The sequence below is a fragment of the Elaeis guineensis genome, chromosome 2, assembly GCF_000442705.2.
Source record: "Elaeis guineensis isolate ETL-2024a chromosome 2, EG11, whole genome shotgun sequence".
NCBI classification, from domain to species: Eukaryota; Viridiplantae; Streptophyta; class Magnoliopsida; order Arecales; family Arecaceae; genus Elaeis; species Elaeis guineensis.
In genome coordinates this window covers 77,398,584-77,421,564 of record NC_025994.2, presented here as the reverse complement: position 1 = coordinate 77,421,564, position 22,981 = coordinate 77,398,584, and the positions used below count along the sequence as shown (strand labels likewise).

At 45.0% G+C, this 22,981-nt stretch overlaps 1 protein-coding gene across 10 annotated transcripts in view; it reads left to right on the top strand.

Moving 5' to 3' along the window:
• The first annotated feature begins 2,478 nt into the window (after positions 1-2,478).
• LOC105057848 (uncharacterized) overlaps positions 2,479-22,981 on the top strand; it is a 31,440-nt gene continuing 10,937 nt past the window's right edge. For 5 of the 10 annotated variants that reach the window (XR_012138598.1, XR_002165713.3, XR_012138597.1 and 2 more), the window contains exons 1-3: positions 2,479-3,052; positions 19,486-19,712; positions 20,099-20,936. Coding sequence is in view for 6 of the 10 variants with exons in the window: in XM_019853687.3 (XP_019709246.2) it covers positions 3,025-3,052; positions 19,486-19,712; positions 20,099-20,936 (1,093 nt within the window). In the remaining 4 variants the exon portion in view is untranslated. Of the gene's footprint in view, positions 3,053-3,763; positions 3,825-3,909; positions 4,186-19,309; positions 19,378-19,485; positions 19,713-20,098; positions 20,937-22,981 lie in introns of all 10 variants that reach the window. The other 5 variants (XM_073251884.1, XM_019853690.3, XM_019853705.3 and 2 more) reach the window with 5 other exon arrangements.

Below are 22,981 nucleotides of genomic sequence, written 5' to 3'. Positions count from 1 at the left end.
CTTTAGGAATGCCATTGTCCAAGTTGCCCTAATTTGCAGTGGAGAGAGAAAAATCGGCAAGCCAACCAGCAGAAATACTCTCGGCTACTGCTTGAGCAAATTAAATTAATCGTAACAACATTAAAGTGATACAAAACATCATAGTGGAGAGCCCAAATAAACGGTGCATGGCTTGTAACTTGTATTGAAGGACTTCAAAATTAGAATTGGAACGAGAAACTCTCGTCCCAATCGTTTGGTTGGAGAATATTTTAATCCTGTTCTGGTTCCAAAAGACAACAGAAGTATCTTAATTTCCTAAAATTCAATTTTTATTTTTTCTAATATTCAAATCACATTTCGATTCTAATTCTGATGCCTATCATGAATCAAATACATTGAAGGATACGACCACTCTAATTTTCACTCCAATCTATTTTGATTTCAAATTTCAATTACAAACCAAAAATGATTCCCCAATAAAGTTCAGAATTAAGGATGTATTTGGTTTGTGATCGAAATCAAAATAAATTGGAATAAAAATTGAAATTACTAATTTGATTCATAACTAAAATTGCAAATAGAATTTGAATTCTAAAATAGAGTAAGAATTAAATTTTGAGAAATTATAATATCACAGTTTCTCTCTAAATAGAAATGAAACTTCTCTAACAAAATGGCTAAAATGAGTGCCACTTATTTTCCAATTGAAAGACCAACTTCTCTCAATCAAGCATGTCCTAAGTCATGTCTAGGTGGGATCAAGACCTATGTGGCTCATCCATAACCCTTTCAGACCCAACTTGGGACCAAGAAAGATCCATCGTACCGACTAATGATGGTTGGAGAAGTCTCATACATTGTATTTTTACACCTATTACTGCTTATTCGCCCATGATACCAATTTTTCTTGAATACTGTGTCCTTGGCGCCATGAGAGACGGAGAGCAAGATTTTCTGTTGCCTGCAACGGCGGAGGGGAGGCCAGGGATAACGCTTCGTTGCTTTCACACGAAGGGTGCCAGAGGCGCATCCCATGATCCACAAGGGCCTGTGGTACGGGAATAAATGATGAATGGAGCTTTTTATGGTGGCCCATGTCATCAATGCTGGTGTTTTTTTTTTTTTTTTTTTCTGTTTCCTGTTACATCTACCACACTCCCCTACATTATCTTCCTCCTAGCAAAATCTGACCAATTACGTGCCCCAAAACCTTATAATACCTATCTATAAAAATAACTCCAGTAAATTGAGAGCACAGAGTGGTATAGAGGCATAAATCTGGTGACCCACCACCTCCAAACTTCAACCATCTATAACTCCTGAGTGGTTTGATAGTTTCATGCATTTTCCATGACAAGAGATAAGAAGTGGGCCACATCATGCTCTCATGCCTAACTAATTTAATTGAAAGTTGATACCTTGGAAACTCCTAGCGTTTTTCCTTTTTTTTTTTTTTTAAATACCAATCCAAGCTTTGCATGCACATGCATTTTAGAAAGGAAAAAAGAAAAAAAAAGATTTCCTTAAACAATGTCGATTAATGTTGATGACTATAATTAATACAGAAGCTCCTAATGGAAAAAAATAAATCAAATGAGCTTCAGTACATCATTGTCATAATAGGTAGATTCTCTCCTCCTTGGCCACAAGGGCTCATTGAAGTTGGAAGCAGTCCTGTGCATCTCCATTTAATGTATCCCGACTTTTTGATAAATATTGTGCCAATGTCCATCACCCAAAAAACGACCTTCCATCCTCAATTACTGCATCCCCTTTCAATCATATTTCTCCAAGCCCCTGATCACCACCACCAATCTTTCCTAGGCTGCAAGAAGCCCAACCACAATTATTATGATCTGAGAAATCCATGGACTCTTCTTCTTCTTTGTTTAATTAATTAAGAACTTCCACCTTCCAAACAGCCCTAATACAAAATGGTAATAGTGGGGCCCTCTTTACTTCTGCAAGAAGTACTCATTGCTAATTTGCCTGATATTTCCTCAAATCTTCCTTCCAAATCTGATCTACTAATGGAGAAAGCACATGGGTCTTGCCGTTCCTTATATGGTAATACGGTACAACTGTGATGGCTTTCCCGTCTCCGACCCAAATTTTCTCTCACCTTTCCATAAAACCGACTCCCTTGTGGGCCCCGCATCAGCCTCCTACTTTAGTCGGTTACAAAAACCATCGGACCAAACAAACCCAATGACAATCAAACATCCCACCAAAAAACAAAAAACTAAAACTAAAACTAAATATTTTTTAATAAAAAAATTGAGAACTAAAATCTCATGCATTATATATTATTATTATTGTTAGTATTTTTATTATTATTATTATATGATTTAATAAAAATATTGATTGGATTCGGAGGGGTCGAGGGCTGTCCCTCTGGAGGCTAAAGTGCAGGAGTCGTGGGTGTGCATAGGTTGTTTTTTTGCTCTTTTTTCTTCGCCACCCGAAGGCAAGCAAGGTGGAGAGAGAATCTCCAAGCCCATAAAGCACAGCTAAAAAAAAAAAATTGCCACCCAAAAAACAATAATAAAGCGCGTGCGTATATATTGGAAGGAAAGAAGAAGAGAGAATAAATCGAAGGGGAGGGCGAAAAGGCAGGGAATAAAATGACCAGATGTTGACAAATTTCCTGTCACTTTTCTTAGGAGGTCGTTTGTTCTTGGGAGAGATTTTCTCATCTCGGATCTCTCTCTCTCTCTCTCTCTGTCTCACGCTCTCTCTCTCTCGCTCTCCTCTGTGGCCCAGCGGATCGACATCTTCGAATCTGATGTCCATCTGCGGCTGCGTCTCCCTCCAATGGCCATGGAGACGGGCGCAGTCCTGCCCCATTAGTGTCCTCTGATCTCGTTTTCTTCTCGTTTTATCTAAAGTTTTGTTTTTTCTCCTTTCGCTCTTTCTTCGCTTGGATTCTCCTGTTTTGGCTCCAAGTTGGAAAACTCGGATGGCAGGACGGGGGCGGCCGTTCGGGGTTTGGATGTTCCAGGCTCTGATGCTGAATCCGCTGCAAAGGAGTTTTAGAGATGGATGACGAGAGGTGGTGACGTGGGTTGCGGTAAATTTTCGTTCTTTGTGCTTTATTCTCTCGTTCGCGATGGGGTTGAGAAGATCTTTAGATTTTTTTTTTTTTTTGATTAGTCCTTGGGTATGCTTCGTTCTTGTGGATTTTGGATTTGATGCCTTTTTGTGAAATTTTCTTTTTTTGCTTAGATTATTGGATATAAGATGTGTTTTTTTCTTTTTTTTTTTTTTTTTTTTAAGATGATAAATTGTTCAAATCTGCGGCCTGATTGGCTTCTATGTCTAATGATTTTAGTAACTCGAGTTCAAAGTTCTCCTTTTGCTCTTCTTTTTGTTTTCTCCCTCTCTGCTATTAAGTTGATGATTCTTTGATCTGATAGTCTGTGCATTTGGAAGATTCGATTCGTAGAGTAGAGATTGCATTATAAATTGATTGTTCAGGCTTGATGTTGAGGTCCTCGCTCTATTGTTTTGAGATTTTATCTTATTTTGAACTCCCAGTTGTGGAATCAAAGTTGCGCAATGGTAAGGTTGTTCCAAAGATCACGGGTTAGAAACACGGAAACAACCACTCCATACACGGGGTTGAGGCTGTGTACATTTGCCCCTCACCAGAAGAATCAATGTAGCTTTTTAGCTGCGGTTGAAACTGCGACTCATGCAAGATTTTGTCATAAGTTTTTGTTTTTTCTTTTTAATTTATAATTGTTCTGTAATGGGTTGTGTTTTTACTGTTGTGTGATAGGAATACATGGTGATGAAGTTAGTAATCTATTGGTTTACGTAAATGCTTTCTCATATGAAAGGTATTATAGTCTTATATATTTGTTTCTTTTTGATGTAAGGATTCCTGCTGCTAATCTTTTACTTACTAATGTAGAGCACTTTTAGGTTTTGCCTTAGGTGGACTATCCGGATTTTTTGGTTTTGACAACAAACTTTGATATTTCCTGCTTGACGGAATTGACTTGCATGATGCTGCCTGACAACATTGGAAATCATCTAGGCGACTTGTGAAAGCTTCTGGATTGGATACATTTCTGGAAAGTGTGCTTCGCTCGAGCTGCCTTGCTTCAGATTTTCTACTAGTTCAGTAATGATATTGGACATCTGAGTATTAAGGATTTGATGGGAGATTTTGCAAGTGGATATTTCCTTCTTGATTCGGTAATCCTTAATGTTGGGTACAAATTACCCGCAGCCGAAATCGACAGCAGAACGGCTCCGTCCGGACTCCTACGGGAGCCGGGCTCCTCCTTCAACGGCAGAACGGCTCCGCCCGGACTCCTACGGGAGCCGGGCTCCTCCATCAACAGCAGAACGGCTCCCCGCCCCGGACCCTCCCTCAACGCAGAACGGCTCCGCCCGGACTCCTACGGGAGCCGGGCTCCTCCTTCAACGGCAGAACGGCTCCGCCCGGACTCCTACGGGAGCCGGGCTCCTCCTTCAACGGCAGAACGGCTCCGGCCCCGGACTCCCTCACGGCAGAACGCTCCGCCGGACTCCTACGGGCCGGCTCCTCCTTCAACGGCAGAACGGCTCCGCCCGGACTCCTACGGGAGCCGGGCTCCTCCATCAACAGCAGAACGGCTCCGCCCGGACTCCTACGGGAGCCGGGCTCCTCCTTCAACAGCAAAACGACTCCGCCCGGACTCCTACGGGAGCCGGGCTCCACCATCGACAGCAGTTGCAGCTCCTCCCGGACTCCTGCAAAGGCCGAACTCCGACCACTGCCGAGTCTTGATCAACAGATCTGTGTCCCCTGGCAGATAACAATAACTGCCATGATCCTGTAGCGGATTCCACGCGGCTCCACCTCCCCCTGCGAAAGGTGCGGCACGATCCCACTACTCTCTGACAGGCTGTGTCGACAGCTATGATGCTGCTCCGCTCCCTGCGGCAGGTGCTGCACGATCACACTACTCGCTGACAACTAGCAGTAACGGACGCCGCCCCACTACCTGCAGCAGGCCCTATGTGGCGGGATATGATGATGGCCACGTGTTTGCTCCACTATCTTTCGCAATCAATTCCCCTGACCATGGGCGGCCCACTACCAGGCGGTTGCAGACGTCGCCATCAGTTCGTTGCTTCCCCCGCCTATAAAAGGGGGGGACTCAGATACGTTATTCCTTAAGCCCTTTTGCCTTATCTCAAAACTCTGCTAAATTCTCCGTTCGAGCACTCCATTCTTGTTGAGGCAGAGAACTGACTTGAGCGTCGGAGGGTCTTGCCGGAGCAACCCCACCTCCGGTTTAGACTTCCCTTGCAGGTTCCGGCGGCGACCGCGGCTTCCTCAACTCCAGCTTCTCCGGCGCAGGCGGATTTTTGCACCAACAGGATTGGCGCTAGAGGAAGGGGCGCCTGTGTCTTCGCAGCACCCTTGTTCTTGAAGGAGCGCTCAACGGACCCGCTTCCGGCCATCTTTTCCGGCACCCAATCCTTTTTTTCTCATCCGATGCCCTCCTGTGAGGTTTCCGCACAACTACCTCCGGCTATGGTTGATGATAAAGGGGGGCCGGATAACCAGCCTTCGCCGGATTTCGTCAACGTCATCTCGGGAGAATCCCGGCCGGAGGCAACCAGCACATCAGCTGCACCCCTCAAGCGGCAAAAAGTTGAAGAGCCCATAGCCTTCACTGAAGAAGACGCCCGGGGAGTCCAATTCCCTCATAACGATGCGGTCGTAGTTTCCTTGAGCATAGCAAATTATGATGTCCGTCGCATTCTCGTCGACAACGGAAGTTCGGCCGACATCTTATTCTACAGCGCCTATTCGAGAATGGCCACTCTTGGCGGTCATCTAAGACCGATGTGCTCTCCCCTGATAGGGTTTACCGGTGACGCCGTTCCGACGGAAGGAATGATAGCTCTAACTGTGACCGCTGGTCAGCATCCAAAGCAGTCCAGAGCCCTGGTGAATTTCCTGGTGGTAAAGGCGCCGTCTGCCTACAATGCAATTCTCGGCCGACCCGGCCTCAATGCCCTTAGGGCCGTTGTTTCAACCTACCATTTGAAGTTGAAGTTCCCCACTGACAAGGGGATTGGAGAAGTTCGGGGAGACCAAGCGCTGGCCAGGCACTGCTACAATATTGCCCTGCAAAGAAGCGATCAAGCGGACCTCTGTCCAGTCGACGGGTTGGATGCGCGCGACGACCTCACTGAAGAGAGGGGCGGCCCGATCGAGGACTTAATACCAATTCCTTTGAATGATGGGAATGCGGAGCATGTGGTGTTAATTGGCTCCAATCTGGAGGAGGAGGTGCGGACGCATCTCGTGGATTTCCTCCGAAGGAATGCGGACGTTTTCGCATGGGTCCCGGCGGATATGCCGGGGATTGACGCAAAAGTCATGGAACATCATCTGGCGGTCGACCCTAAACATCGGCCAACAAAAGAAAAAATCCGGAGTCATGCCCCGGAGAGGCAGAAGGCGATAGCCGAGGAAGTGGATAAACTTCTCAAGGCCGGATTCATCAAGGAGGTCAATTATCCAGAATGGATCTCCAATATTGTCTTGGTCAAGAAAGCAAACGGCAAGTGGAGGATGTGTATCGACTTCAAAAAGCTGAATAAAGCTTGCCCGAAGGACAGCTACCCCCTTCCCAGGATCGACCAACTGGTGGACGCTACCTCGGGCCATGAGCTTCTAACTTTCATGGACGCATTCTCCGGCTATAACCAGATTAGAATGGCATCGGAAGATGAAGAAAAGACTGCTTTTATCACTAATCGCGGCCTTTACTGCTACAGGGTTATGCCATTCGGCCTCAAGAACGCGGGTGCAACCTATCAACGACTGGTGAACAAAATCTTCAAGGAACAGATCGGCCGAAATATGGAAGTTTATGTGGACGATATGCTCGTGAAAAGCAGGTCTTCCGGGAATCATGTCACCGACCTCGAAGAAACCTTTGGCGCTCTTCGAAAGTATAGAATGAAGCTGAACCCAACCAAATGCGCCTTTGGGGTAACCTCGGGGAAGTTCCTGGGCTTCATGGTATCAGGGCGCGGGATCGAGGCCAATCCGGAGAAAATCCGCGCCATCCAAAATATGATTGCCCCAAGAACGATCAAAGAGGTTCAGTGCCTCACGGGAAGAGTTGCGGCTCTCAATCGCTTTGTCGCAAGGTCGGCCGAGCGATGTCTGCCCTTCTTTCAAACTCTCAAGCAGCCGAAAAACTTCTGTTGGACCCCTGAATGCCAGCAGGCATTCGAAGAGTTGAAAAGCTATCTTGGCTCACCCCCGCTGCTGGCAAAGCCCGAGCCCAAGGAGGAATTATTTTTGTACCTGGCGGTCTCTCCCACAGCCCTTGCAGCCGTCCTTGTTAAGGAGGAAATGAAAGTCCAGCGACCGGTCTACTACGTTAGTCGCGTGTTGAGGGACGCCGAGACCAGGTATACTAAATTAGAAAAACTGACCTACGCCTTGTTGATTGCAGCCCGGAGACTCCGACCTTACTTTCAAGGGCACACGGTGACGTTACTCACCGACCAACCGATCAAGACGGTTTTACACCGAGCTAATATCTCCGGAAGAATGGCGAAGTGGGCCATCGAGCTCACAGAATTCGACATCAACTACAAGCCTAGACCGGCGATAAAAGCCCAAGTGTTGGCGGATTTCATAGTAGAATGCACCATCCCCGAGGAGGCCGAACCCGAGCAAAGCAAAATCGACGACCTGAGGACTCAACCAAACTCCCCCGACGAAGAGGCCAGTTCGTCCGATGACTTTTGGACCCTCCATGTGGACGGATCGTCCAACATGGCGGGCGCGGGTGCAAGACTGATCTTGGTCAGCCCGGAGAGAGTCGTCGCGGAATACGCTCTGCGTTTCGAGTTCCCCGCAACAAACAACGGAGCGGAATATGAAGCTCTAATTGCAGGATTAAGGGTCGCCAAAGAACTTGGAATAGGTCGACTCCGGGTGCACAGCGACTCCCAACTTGTGGTGGGGCAAGTCAGCGGGAGCTATGAAGCACGGGAGGACAGTATGGCCAAATATCTTGAGAAGGTGAAGGAGTTCATCCCTGCCTTTGGCAATTTCGACATCAGGCAAATTCCAAGGTCGGAGAATACCAGAGCCGATCTTCTCTCCAAACTGGCGACATCGGTTCCGGCCGAATTGCCAAAAGGCGTCCTCTTTGAAGTTCTAAAGCATCCGAGTACGGAGGTGCCGCGACTCGTAATGGAGATCGACCATGAGCCCAGCTGGGTCGACCCGCTAATAACCTATCTTAGAGATGGGATTCTCCCCCAGGATGCGAAAGAAGCCCGGAAACTCCGAAATCAAGCCTCCCGGTACATCTTTTATGAGGGCAGATTATATAAAAGATCGTACTCCTTGCCTCTCTTGAGGTGCCTCCGACCCTCAGAAGCTGACTACGCTTTATGGGAAGTGCACGAGGGAGCTTGCGGAAGCCATTTAGGTGCCAGGTCTCTATCCCACAAGCTATTCCGTCAAGGGTATTACTGGCCAACAATGCACCATGATTCAATTGAATATGTCAAAAAGTGTGATCGATGCCAGAGATACGCCAGCATCCAGAGACAACCTGCTACCGAGCTTACACCCTTGAGCGCCCCATGGCCTTTTGCGCAATGAGGAATGGATATTCTTGGCCCCTTTCCCGTGGCGTCTGGTCAGAGGAAATTCCTCCTTGTAGCGATCGACTACTTCACCAAATGGGTCGAGGCCGAGCCACTGGCCAAGATCACAGAAGCGAAAGTGCAGGATTTCGTCTGGAAATCGATCGTGTGCAGGTTCGGTTTACCTAGAACCCTCATCACTGATAATGGACGGCAATTTGCGGGAACCAGATTTGCTGAATTCTGTGAAGGCCTAAACATCTCCCACAAATTCACATCAGTGGCCCATCCTCAGGCGAACGGCGAAGCCGAGGTAACGAACAGAACCCTTTTGCAGGGGATTAAGACCAGGCTCGAAAGAGCAAAAGGGACTTGGGCAGACGAACTTTATCATGTACTATGGGCTTATCGGACCACCCAGAGGTTGCCTACAGGAGAGACTCCCTTTGCTCTAGCTTTTGGTACGGAAGCCGTCATCCCGATCGAGCTCAAGCTCCCGTCGGCACGAGCCGTGGCATTCGACGAACCCCAAAACGCGCAAAGTCTCAGAGCCAACCTCGACCTACTGGAAGAAAGGCGGGAGATTGCTCAGGTTTGAATGGCAGCCTACAGACAGAAAGTTGCCCGATATTACAACGCCCGAGTGAAGAACAAGGCATTCAAAGCAGGGGATCTAGTGCTCCGACGAGCTGCTGTCTCACAACCTCAGAGCCAGGGGAAGCTTGCCCCAAACTGGGAGGGACCTTATGAGGTCAAAGAAGTAGTCCGACCTGGAACTTATTATCTCAGGGAGCTTGGGGGAGCTGACCTCCCGCGACCGTGGAGCTCAGAAAACTTGCGGATGTACTACCAGTGATTTCGTCCTAATCAAAAAATGCGTGCCCATTTGTCTTAGGACAATTCAAGCAGGCGGTATCAAGAACGAGAGGGCAACCTTATAAAAGTCGAAGGCCTGGTTCTTTTAGACCGGATGGGGGGAGAGGCCTTACAACGCCCATATGTGCCCCCACAGCCCTGTTAGGGACAGGAGGAGAACCTCGCCCTAACTTGAGCAAAGTCGAAGGCCCGGTTCTTTTAGACCGGATGGGGGGAGAGGCCTTACAACGCCCATATGTGCCCCCACAGCCCTGTTAGGGACAGGAGGAGAACCTCGCCCTAACTTGAGCAAAGTCGAAGGCCCGGTTCTTTTAGACCGGATGGGGGGAGAGGCCTTACAACGCCCATATGTGTCCCCACAGCCCTGTTAGGGACAGGAGGAGAACCTCGTCCTAACTTGAGCAAAGTCGAAGGCCCGGTTCTTTTAGACCGGATGGGGGGAGAGGCCTTACAACGCCCATATGTGCCCCCACAGCCCTGTTAGGGACAGGAGGAGAACCTCGCCCTAACTTGAGCAAAGTCGAAGGCCCGGCTCTTTTAGACCGGATGGGGGGAGAGGCCTTGCAACGCCCATATGTGCCCCCGCAGCCCTGTCAGGAACGGGGGAAGAACCTCGTCCTGACATGAGCAAAGGGGAAGACCCGGACTCCTACGGGAACCGGGTCCCTACGCCAGGAAAACTTCGCCCGGACTCCTACGGGAGCCGGGTTCCGCCGCAAAGAAAACTTCGCCCGGACTCCTACGGGAGCCGGGCTCCACCGCCAACGACAGCTACAGGACGACTCCGTCCGGACTTCTACGGAAGCCGGACTTTACTTATGACTTTGATTGCAGAAAAACTCTGCCCTGGCTCTTACGAGAATCGAGCTACTCCAACTCCCGGAGGGCTTCTCCGTTCGGACTATCAAGGGGGCCGAACTCGGCCCCGACTTCAGCGGAGAAGAATCCGAGCGAACCTGACAAGTGGGTATCCCCGAACGGCACAAAAGCCGAAAAGGAGCTCGGCAAATGACGACCCCACATGAACTGAAAAAGTCGCTGACGACCTTGGAACAACGTAACACAGACAGAGAACGAAAGAAAAACGAAGAAGTCCGGCAGACAACTATTTAACACAAGATGCAAATAAGGTACTGAAATCACTTTTTCATTTAACAGAAGTACACATTACAGGACCCGGTGGGTCAGGAAAAAAGAAGATACACGTCATCGCGAGTATCGCGGGCACGGTTCGGGCAGGACGAACCGGAGACCGCTCCGAGCTACGAACTCCGTCTCTGTCCTTCTCAATCGCATGCTCCAGTGCGTGTAACAGCTCTCGCCATCTCACCTCATTCTGTTCCCGAGGTCCCAACCTTGGCAGAAAAGGGGTGGGGTAGATCCCCGGAGGCGGAGGAGGCAACGACGGCCGCCACCCGAGACGCTCCGGCAAGGTCGGCATGCGTTACTTCCACCGCCCCCGCAACAAGTTCTACTGCCCCACCGTCAACGTCGACCGTCTCTGGTCTCTCGGCCCCGACGGCGTCAAGGATCCCGTCATGGCTTGTGACGTCTATTCTGCCCTCTTGACCGGTATCACCCCGCCTTGCTGCCCCGAGATTCGCGGGCAGAATAGCTTCCCCGACAGCCCCCGTTATTAAACCCCTGTTGTTGAAGGAATTCTTCCTTGGGCTCCCTCTAGAGCGACGGAGATTCTCACCGGCCGCCATTCTCCTTCTCTCCTTCCTCCAAACCCTAAGAACTCCCTCGAGGACAGCCTCCCAAGTAGATAACATGGTTTAAGGGAAGGGGACAAGGACTGGGGCGAGAGAAGCAGGGCTCTCAGATGAAAGAACAACGCCAGAATGAAGCTACGAAGGGGCCGAGGGGTTTAAATAGCCGATGAATCCTGGCGCAGTTATGACGGCGGGTATTCCTGGGCCAACTAAGGTGTGCCGCGTGGCGCGCTTATCCCCTTCACCGCCATCGAGGGTTGACCGCTCACAAATTCCCGCAAAGCGACGCTTGGGATCGCGTTTCTGCGGGGGTTCCGAAAAGACTTTTCAAGTCACCTTCACCGAAAAACGGACTCTGACGTGCGCGCATTAAATAGGGGTGGCAGTGCGCAGGATTCGAAGGGACGATTCCGGCTGCGCACATCCCTCTCTGCATACTTCCTTCGCTTGAAATTCAAACTCGGAAGTAGGGGGACTGGTGTTGGGTACAAATTACCCGCAGTCGAAATCGACAGCAGAACGGCTCCGCCCGGACTCCTACGGGAGCCGGGCTCCTCCTTCAACGGCAGAACGGCTCCGCCCGGACTCCTACGAGAGCCGGGCTCCTCCTTCAACGGCAGAACGGCTCCGCCCGGACTCCTACGGGAGCCGGGCTCCTCCTTCAACGGCAGAACGGCTCCGCTCGGACTCCTACGGGAGCCGGGCTCCTCCTTCAACAGCAGAACGGCTCCGCCCAGACTCCTACGGGAGCTGGGCTCCTCCTTCAACGGCAGAACGGCTCCGCCCGGACTTCTACGGGAGCCGGGCTCCTCCTTCAACAGCAGAACGGCTCCGTCCGGACTCCTACGGGAGCCGGGCTCCTCCATCAACAGCAGAACGGCTCTGCCCTTACTCCTACGGGAGCCGGGCTCCTCCTTCAACTGCAGAACGGCTCCGCCCGGACTCCTACGGGAGCCGGGCTCCTCCTTCAACGGCAGAACGGCTCCGCCCGGACTCCTACGGGAGCCGGGCTCCTCCTTCAACGGCAGAACGGCTCCGCCCGGACTCCTACGGGAGCCGGGCTCCTCCTTCAACGGCAGAACGGCTCCGTCCGGACTCCTACGGGAGTCGGGCTCCTCCTTCAACAACAGAACGGCTCCGCCCGGACTCCTACGGGAGCCGGGCTCCTCCATCAACAGCAGAACGGCTCCGCCCGGACTCCTACGGGAGCCGGGCTCCTCCTTCAACTGCAGAACGGCTCCGCCCGGACTCCTACGGGAGCCGGGCTCCTCCTTCAACGGCAGAACGGCTCCGCCCGGACTCCTACGGGAGCCGGGCTCCTCCTTCAACAGCAGAACGGCTCCGCCCGGACTCCTACGGGAGCCGGGCTCCTCCATCAACGGCAGAACGGCTCCGCCCGGACTCCTACGGGAGCCGGGCTCCTCCTTCAACGGCAGAACGGCTCCGCCCGGACTCCTACGGGAGCCGGGCTCCTCCTTCAACGGCAGAACGGCTCCGCCCGGACTCCTACGGGAGCCGGGCTCCTCCATCAACAGCAGAACGGCTCCGCCCGGACTCCTACGGGAGCCGGGTTCCTCCATCAACAGCAGAACGGCTCCGCCCGGACTCCTACGGGAGCCGGGCTCCTCCTTCAACAGCAGAACGGCTCCGCCCGGACTCCTACGGGAGCCGGGCTCCTCCTTCAACAGCAGAACGGCTCCGCCCGGACTCCTGCGGGAGCCGGGCTCCTCCATCAACAGCAAAACGACTCCGCCCGGACTCCTACGGGAGCCGGGCTCCACCATCGACAGCAATTGCAGCTCCTCCCGGACTCCTGCAAAGGCCGAACTCCGACCACTGCCGAGCCTTGATCAACAGATCTGTGTCCCCTGGCAGATAACAATAACTGCCATGATCCTGTAGCGGATTCCACGCGGCTCCACCTCCCCCTGCGAAAGGTGCGGCACGATCCCACTACTCTCTGACAGGCTGTGTCGACAGCTATGATGCTGCTCCGCTCCCTGCGGCAGGTGCTGCACGATCACACTACTCGCTGACAACTAGCAGTAACGGACGCCGCCCCACTACCTGCAGCAGGCCCTATGTGGCGGGATATGATGATGGCCACGTGTCTGCTCCACTATCTTTCGCAATCAATTCCCCTGACCATGGGCGGCCCACTACCAGGCGGTTGCAGACGTCGCCATCAGTCCGTTGCTTCCCCCGCCTATAAAAGGGGGGGACTCAGATACGTTATTCCTTAAGCCCTTTTGCCTTATCTCAAAACTCTGCTAAATTCTCCGTTCGAACACTCCATTCTTGTTGAGGCAGAAAACTGACTTGAGCGTCGGAGGGTCTTGCCGGAGCAACCCCACCTCCGGTTTAGACTTCCCTTGCAGGTCCCGACGGCGACCGCGGCTTCCTCAACTCCAACTTCTCCGGCGCAGGCGGATTTTTGCACCAACACTTAATATTTACTTTTTTTCCTGAAGTACGTAATGTGATACAGTTTCAAATGTTATTTGAATTATTTGTTTTCTTTTTATGCTGGAGTTTGTTCCCTTTTACCATTTAGTAGCTTTTCAAGTCGGAGCATTTCTGCTGCTTCCTGACTAGTAGAAGTTTCTAAGTTACATTGAACCTGCAAAATTGCTTTCTACCTAGCTGTGAAATGTATAAGGAGCTAAGTAAAAACTTTCTGGTTAAGAATCTTGATCATGTATAAGGATCAAAGTAAAAAATTTGAACATGTGCTAGCGATGATAATTAACTATAAATTTCCATGGTTGGATTTTTGAAATTTTATTTTATTTTATTTTATTTTATTTACTATAGAGATCCAGATGGTGCAGATCATGGCAAGTAATTTCTGTTTCTTGGATATCTTGGGTAGATATGATCTGTATCTTGGTGGAAGTGGTGACCTAGATGACATAAAACTCTGGCGTGCATATTTCATCATTTTTTTTTCTTTTCATTTTATGACACTCATGTTAATAGGGAGTTCATGGTTGTTCGATTGGAAATATATGGAACAATTAATGCATCAAGAATTTGTGGACTATATAGATATCCTGGTTATAATAAAATTAAAAAGCAAAAACTTACTCTTGTTGAACCATATTACACTAGTAGGACAAGGTTTTGATGCTAGATTTTGTCTTGAATAGTGGCGCAAAGAATGACCTTCCTTATTTCCTGGGATTTTTGTTTTAATGTAGAATCATGGTGTTTAACTGAGATATTACTGGTATGAGGGACAACAGATCCAGTATGGTGCTTTAGTTAAATTATTATATATGTATTGCCTTTTAGAGGTATATCTCATTACTGAAAAATGAAAGGCTTGAAATCCTTTAGTTCTGCATTAGATTCATGCCCTTTCAGAACTCCTAATTTCGGAAAATCATCATGGGCAAAACATTTTGGAAATAGGACATTGTGGTTGATCATGTCTGCATCGTTCCTTGAAAGCAGGGAAAAACACTTGAGAACCTTCATCTTCACCAAGATTTACTTTTTGATTGTCAAGCTTATTCACATAATTCATGATTGTTAAATTGGGAACTCATGAACATGAGTTTACCAGAATATGCATGTTGCCATATGTGATGTGGTGAATAATCATAAAAGAAACTTGACTTCTCCTAAAATAAACATATGCCAATAAGTTGCTTGTAAAAGCAAGGATATGAAATACCTGCTGGTAGGTTACATGCCAAGACATGCATACTATACCAGCCATTTGACAGTACAGAGGGCACCGGTTTGGTTAAACACTGCATGAACCACACCTGATCCGCTTGAACTGAACCCTGATTGATAAATTAGAGAGGGATCGAGGTCAGTTCACTGCCAAGTTGAACCCTGCTGCTCAGGATGACTAAAACAACCTTTTTTGCTGTCCTTCTCCACCATTTGAAGGTGTGAATAAAATGAGGAACATAGGAAGATTATGCCTGCAGATTGGCTTGCATGTTTGAAGAATCATTTTTGACTTGTGGGGCTAGTAAATTATTCTATCTAAGGAAATCCTCTATCTCCTCCCTTTTTTTCTTACTTCTTAAAGAATACAAGTGGAATTTTGTGTTTGATTGAAAAAATCATAGGGATTTTTTTCAGATGACTGAATATTGTTTGATGATTATGTTTTGGAGCACGAACTCAAGATAATTTTTAGCATTTTGTGTTGAACCCCTGACATACACCAAAATTTGTGTAAATTGAAAAATAACCTAGAAAGGCTGTAGCAATGGTGTAGCAGCTATATTAATGTGCATCTGATGATGCCCTTTGTTGGCATGATCCTCAATTGGTGCCAACTGTTCCCACCTCTTGGGGTATGCCTCCATCCCTCGATATTCTGAAACTAGATAGAAGTTTATATTCTTGGTGTGAAGAAGGTATCTTTTGTTGAAAAAGTGCATGCTGAGCTAGGTAGATCTGGCGGCTGTTGGGCTACCTCTTGGCGACTACCTTGGTAGACTCTGCAGGATAGTCTTTCTTAGAGATATTATGATAGAGTGCTGGCTTTGAGGCTTCCAGGTTGCTGGCTATCTGAGCCACCTATATTGCTTACCATATTCGGTTGTCTCGGAATAACCTTGTTTTTAGGTCGAGGACGTACACCGCGAGGTTTGTCTTGGAGAGAGCTCTGACTCAAGCAGCTGAGATTGTTCACATGTCGTCCATTGATTTGGCCTCGAGGACCTCAGATTCCTAGGACTCCTTGTTTGCTCATGCACAAGCTCGTTGGGTTTTTATAACATGGGAGCTCCCACCTCTGAGTTATCCAAGGTCAATTTTGATGGTAGTGTGATTGGCAGTAGAGTAGGACTGTCATTCGTGGGCTAGACTTGAGGCTAGTGGCTGCAGGTGGGAGCCATCTGATTGAGACTTCTGTATCGGGTGTGGAGTTGGGGGCTTCTTGGGCAGGTATTGCTTACGTGAGGATGGTCCTGGGAGCCACCCATCTCGTCATTAAGGGGGATTCAGCCATGTTGACGGGCTGGATTCAAGGGCATGCAATGGCAAATGTTATACATTCGTTTCTGCATGATATTTCTAGGCTGTTGAGGTGGGGGGCACTTCACTGGTTATCAGACACGTCTATCGGGAGGAGAATAGTGCTGCACATTGGATTGTCTCATTCATAGCGGAGCATTCTGAAGAGATGCTTTAGACCGACGAGGGACATGCTGGGGCCTTTCCGTAGTAATTGTTTTTTGATCTTTTTGATTGTATTCACACTTAATTTGTTTGAATACTCCATTTGTACCATAAAAAGGGGGTCTCTCACTCACCTCATCAATTCCTCATGCTGGCATGGCACATGGGTACTGGCGCAATCACAACAATTTGGAAAGTGGTTCCCAGGAATTGGAAAGTGATGCATAAGAGGGTGGCTAAATCATGATGTGTCATGCCATCACCATGTTGTCATATCGAACTGATGGGTTGACCAAGTGAAAGCCTGCAGTATTTTCCATGTTGAAAAAGTGATCTCTATGGTGGCTTTTGCCTTTTCTTCTAAGTTTTCTTTTATTAATTCTCTCAAATTTCTTACCCCCTCTCTTAGCCACCTTAAAATGGTTTTGAAAGATACCCTTGTTTTTCACTTGCATCCCTTCATTTCAATGGGTTTATAATTGCTTAAATGAATGACTTTGAACTTGACGCTAGATATTCTTTAACACTATACCCTTGTGACAAAGGATCTAGATCTATTCATTTGGATATAGTAGAATCCACTGGTCTCATGCCTACTTTCTCTTCCTCACTTCAAATGCAGTATAGGCAAAGAGTTCCTCTCTCCAGCACAGTGTGCAGCACATTAGAAAACAATCAATAATCAAAAAATTTTCCCTTGGCCTTCTTGTAATTTTTTTGAAGAAGCAAATTACCCATAATCTTGTCCCTTTTGTTGAATATTCATCTTACGAAGTTTTTGAGCAATGCCTTGATGGAGTCATGCTATTAACAATGAATTGAAATAAAAACCCTGTGAGTTTTCGCGAAAGAAAAGTCTTTGTGCAATTATCATTAACAAATTTTAAAGACATGCAACTTTCTTTTATACAGGTTGAACAAAGGGCACCATTTAAAGTTTTGAACATGATTTAGCTCATTGGCAAATGAAACTAGCAAATCGAAACCATTTAAATCTGATCCCATGGATGGCTGTCAGCTTCATAGGCTCTCGAAATCAAAAGACATTTTGTAAATTGGTAAATAAGTAGTGAAAACTTAAAAAAAAAAAAAAAGGATTTTTGAGTTGCACCAAATGTGTATAATAATGTGAAAAATAACCCTGAATATATAAGAATTTGGAAAGGGAATTTTAAGATAAAACCTGTTCATGATCCTCTTAGAACTAAAAAAACAAGTATTACCAAAACCAAGATATAGTTCTAAAGCGATTATATGAGTTTAGACATAAGTTTGATCTAAAATAATCCACAGTTACTAAAAGTATCTTCTTGTATCATGGATAGTTAATGGCGCAACATCCATCAATATTTCAGCAGGTCTGGTCCGTATTCATGCTGAAAGAACTATTGTAGCTTTTGAAAAATCAATACCATTTTCTGGTAATATTTTACCATTATTTCCTTTAATACTCGGGTGTAGCATTTTGAAAGCACTTTTAAATTTCTGATTTTCAACAAGTTATGGATTGGTTATTTTTCTACACCAGCTAAGTCTTGAATGAGTGCTACAAGTCTCCTTTCATTAATAAGAATTTTATAGTCAAACGCTTTCATATGCTTGAGCATTTCAAAATCTCTTGAATGAAACATCATTCTTAAGTGTAGGCACCTAGTCTAAATAATACTGGAGAGCTAGATAGTTCTGCTTTCTTTAAGATGATTTGGCCACATCCATCTTTTCTTAACATGGCCAAGACAGTATGAATTATTAATCAAGATATGCCTTTACAGATTGTATTTTATATGCTATGATGGTAGGTCAGAATATGTACGCAGTTTGTCCTTGATTTTGCTAGGCCATTTTATGAACTAATCAGTATATGAATCAACATAAGGATATGTTCTTCATAATAGTTGTCCATTTGATCAGGCAACTTTGACAGTTTCAAGTTAGGCAACTATTAGTCATTTGCTAAGTTCATCATCCCCCCCTTGACTGTAACATCTTCATCTAATTGAAGGTAGGCTTGTTGCTTCAGAATGTTCAAGTTGATAATATTAATTGCAGTAACTGTATTGATTTATCTATGAACATGGTGGTGTGGATTATGACAATATAAAAATCTTCAGTTGTTGCTGTCTCATTGATTACTTATGTTCATTCGGATAATATTTAACATTTTATAATTGTATCATATTGCATTATGATTGATACATTGAAATATGCTTGCATGTGATATTAATTTGAGCAAAAGTGTCTCTTAAAAAGGTCTTGGAGGAGGAGACTTGGATTTCAAGTGTCTAAGTAAATTTGTCATGGAATCTTCTTCAACATTAAGTAGAAAGGAAGAAAAGTAATCATTATGTCTAACCAATCTCTATCCACAAGTTTGCGTCTATCCATACATCCATCTACTCATAATTTTATGCTTAATTATTGACTTTAAAAAATGCATGGCACTCAATTAGAAGGACAAGAAGAGAGAATTACATTTGAATATTCCCCAAAATGGAAAGAAGCCTGAGCAACAATTCCTTGATTTCTCTTATCTGCTATGTGATTTTTTTTAATATATATGAGTTTAGTGTTGAGGATTACAAGTATCTCGATGTGCTTACTTCCAACCATGGTTCCTCCTATAGCTTCTCGTTTTCATTTTTCTACACACAAAATATTCCATCTTTTCCTTGTTTTCTTTGTTACATTCTTCATTAACTCTTCTTTTCACATAACTTGGTAAATGACTATTACACTTGAAAGTGTACTAAATGTGCTTATAATACAAGATGCATACATATGTATACATGCAGTCTGGATTAGTTATAGTTCTGGCTGATTAATGCTAAAAAGTGAGCAAGCATCTTTTCTGAGAAATACATTTGGTTTGAGTTTCTCATTTCATGTTTCTTGCTAAATAAACTGAGTTAAGAACCCCTTTTTTTTGTTTGTAACTGCAAATTTTCTCTCGTTAATTGCAGATTATTTTTGTTTGTTAATTGACTATTTTGTGTTCTGCCACGCACATGTATTCCAAGTCTTTGAGATGGTAAAATTTATCTTCCCAACCTAGTTGGATGTTAGAATTTTATGTTGAAATTCTTTGAAATAATATTCTTAAAAGGTTTTGCTGACTTCTTTTTCATGATTTTTGCAGGAATGGGAACAAAAATACAGTGCAAAAGCTACCTTCCAGGATATCATCCGATGATTGATCTTAATGAGAATGCAAAAGGTTGTTGGTCTCGGTGCTATGAAGATAATATGTTGAGCAGACATCTCTGCAATGGGTTCATGTTGAGGCCAGTAAACGAATATTTAGAACATGATAAAGAAATGCTAAAGCAGACAATGCTTGAACATGAAGCCATATTTAGGAAGCAGGTAAGCATCTTTACACTTCCATTTAAACTGTTCGGGACAATGATTTCATAACCGATTTTGAAAAACATGTTCCATTTGTTGGCATCTACTTTTCCAGTCATCCCTGTTGACTAAGCAGCATGACTTAATCGTCACATCTTATTGGATGCTTAACGATTTTGGACCCAACTGTACCATGATATGACTGAGTTTGGAAGTTTATGCTTTATTTAAGTTCTTGTCCAAGTCATGAAGCATCAGACTCATTTTTGAAAAAAAAAAAAAAAAGAAAACCAACATTAAGAGAGCATACATCTTCAGTTTCTCTTCTTGTTTTTTAAGATATATGAATTGGTTGTTTAATAGCTTGTTGTTACTGAAATTGCACTGTTATTCTTGCAATCTAGGTCTACGAGTTGCACCGTCTTTATAGAATACAGAGGGACCTGATGGACGAGTGTCAAAAGAAAGGGTTGTACAGATACTCCATACCATCAGACACATCACAATCAAATTCTTTTTCATCTCAAATGCCATGTGAAGGCACCACAAAGATATGGAAGATGTCTCACCTGCCTGTAGTGAACACCAGTTATGACAGAGCATCTTTTGCAACCACTGATGACATGAGGTCCTCAAACTTTCTGAAGGAAGGTAGTGTGCAGTCTGGTCCTATTTCATTAGAAAATGGAGTCTCTCTAAAAGGTGGTGAACTCAATTCTAAGCTTCAGAAATCAACTAGGAGAATGTTTGACCTACAACTTCCAGCTGATGTATATATTGATGGTGAAGATTCTGAAAGATCAGGAAAGAAAGATTTTGCTGATTCATCATCTAGAATTACAGTTTTGCCTGGCAGAACTTGCAGTGCAGATCATGAGAATGATGTAAAGCTTACTTTGTGCACCGGTTTGGGTCCTTACTGCAAAAAGGATAATAAGATACCAAATTCATGGACACAAAAAGGTTTGTCAGCTCAGAGCCTGGCTGATCTGAATAAATCTATAAAAGATATATGCTTTGAAGGAGCGGCAGATTCAACTTCCAATCATTTTCTTGGCCTGAGAAACCACAGTGAAGAGAATCAAGGTCATAAGTTGTCATCAAAATCAAACACAAATTTCCTAGGCCTGCAAAGTGCTTTCTTTAAAGATGGGCATGGTGATGAAGGGTCTAGTTCAAGTTTCTTGCATGCAGATAAAGGGGAAATAAGACGAGAATGGCCATTCTTCAATAGTGAAAGTGGTAAGAACTTACTGACCTGTTTTAGTGATTTTAGTTGGCAAAATAATGTCCATTTAGTTTAAATGTTTTTCTCTCGATCTTAACTTGACTAGTTCAAACCATTATCACTTTTGTAGCTTTCTTTTTAAGAATGTTATGGATACATACATTTCCTTAGCCATGTCAATTCTCTTATTTTAGGCTTTGTATATTTCATCATCTGAATTTTCTTAGAACTTAAAAGGTGATTTGATGATTTAGACATGTAGAGCATGGCATGATTGATCTGTTTTCTGTAATCAATATCTCAAAGGTACAGGTTGCATTTGTTTCATTTCAATATACCCAAGGTTCTCACTTCAACTGAGTACTCTGTCAAGATAACAGTTTGCATCAATATTGGACACTTACCAATATGATACTTACAAAATTTCAACCCTTATTATTCTGGAGATATAAACAAATATGTCCCAACAGATCACTGAGTATGATATCAATATAATAGTTGGTTTTTTTAATCTTTCTTTTACAATTTAGGTAGCATTAATCAATGGCTAATAATGGTGGTTAATCTTGGTTTAACTATATCAACCTATATCTGATACCTTGATTCCTATATATCAGATGACATGTCAAAATATCTTGATAGCAGTATCAATCTTTTCTTTCCAAAAATGGATTTTGGTGTTTTCTTGACGGGTAGAGGACCAGGTGTATGTCGTAAGTTTCACTAGGTTTGCAGTATATTGCTGCTAAGCTTGCCTTGCTGGGATTACATGGTGTTGCATCCATGTCAATTTTTTAGTTTTTTTTTTTAAGAAAATTATTTTTAGGTTTGTATTCACTGCCTTGTACATTTGGATGGTGTGTAATCAATAGTGGTTAGAATCATCAGAGATGAAAATTGTTTAATTACTGATATTGCCTTTTGAGGTGAACTTATTGTCAATCATGTAAACTGGGATTTGGAGTTGCTACCCTTATTCTGATGTAAAAGATCGTAAGTTTGGAGATAAATTTGACTCTGCAGTTTACAAATGATATTAGGTTTAAACTTTGCTGTAGACAGCCATTGAATGAGTTGTTTAAAGGATTTGGATATAGGACGTTATGCGTCTTCCAGTTTAATCTTACAAAAAGCTCTTGGTGGAGTTTGGTTTGTGAAACTCCTAGAACTTCCAGTTGCAAAACATGATCCACTACAGAGTATCTGCAGTTGTAAGAAACTTTCAGTTTTGGTTCTCCACATGCTCCATCCCCACTATACTTCCAAATCGATGCAATGCAATATGTGAATAGAATGTAGGGAGAATAACTAAAAGGATTTAAGATGAATGGAAAATCAATAGATAGTCTACATGTTTACCTGCAGTCTTCTCATAGCAGTATATATATAAAAGTTTACCAAAATAGAATTAAACCGAATTGCTCTTAATTTTGATTATAGATCGGCCAAAAGTGTTCCTGTCAGAATTAAAATTTTAAATAAATGGTCAGGCAGCAAAGTGTCCAAATGTGGAAAAGGCTCATCCTCAAATTATACATGAGGCTTGTGATCACTTTTTTGACTTGTTAAACTTCTGAAATAGGGTACACCAAACCATCACAAACTGTCCTATGTAAGGCATACCAGCCTGAAGGAGTGGGTTATTGAGTTGATTTGGTGGTTCAGCTCGATAAGAGGTATGAACTGGTCCAATTCAGCAAACTTGCCCTGTTCCGCTCGGTTCGAAGCGGTCCGGGGCCCTTATGGCTTAATAATAGAGAGGGAGTTGTAGAAGGCTATCTCATGACCTTCTCCTCTCTTCTCTTCAAAAATAGTATTTTTAGGGTAAAATATTGGAAGAGAAATTTTATTGCTGATTTTGAGTCTAAATCCATCCGAAATCGGGTATAATCCCCCTTTATTCTCCCCATTCATCTTTTTCCCCCTTTTCATGATCAAAATAAGCCAAAATTGGGAAATCAAGAAAAATCATGACAAATTTTGTATTCTGGCATGATTTCATGATATGCTGGAGATCTAAGGATGGTCTATGCATTTAAGAACAAATTATTATTTTTTG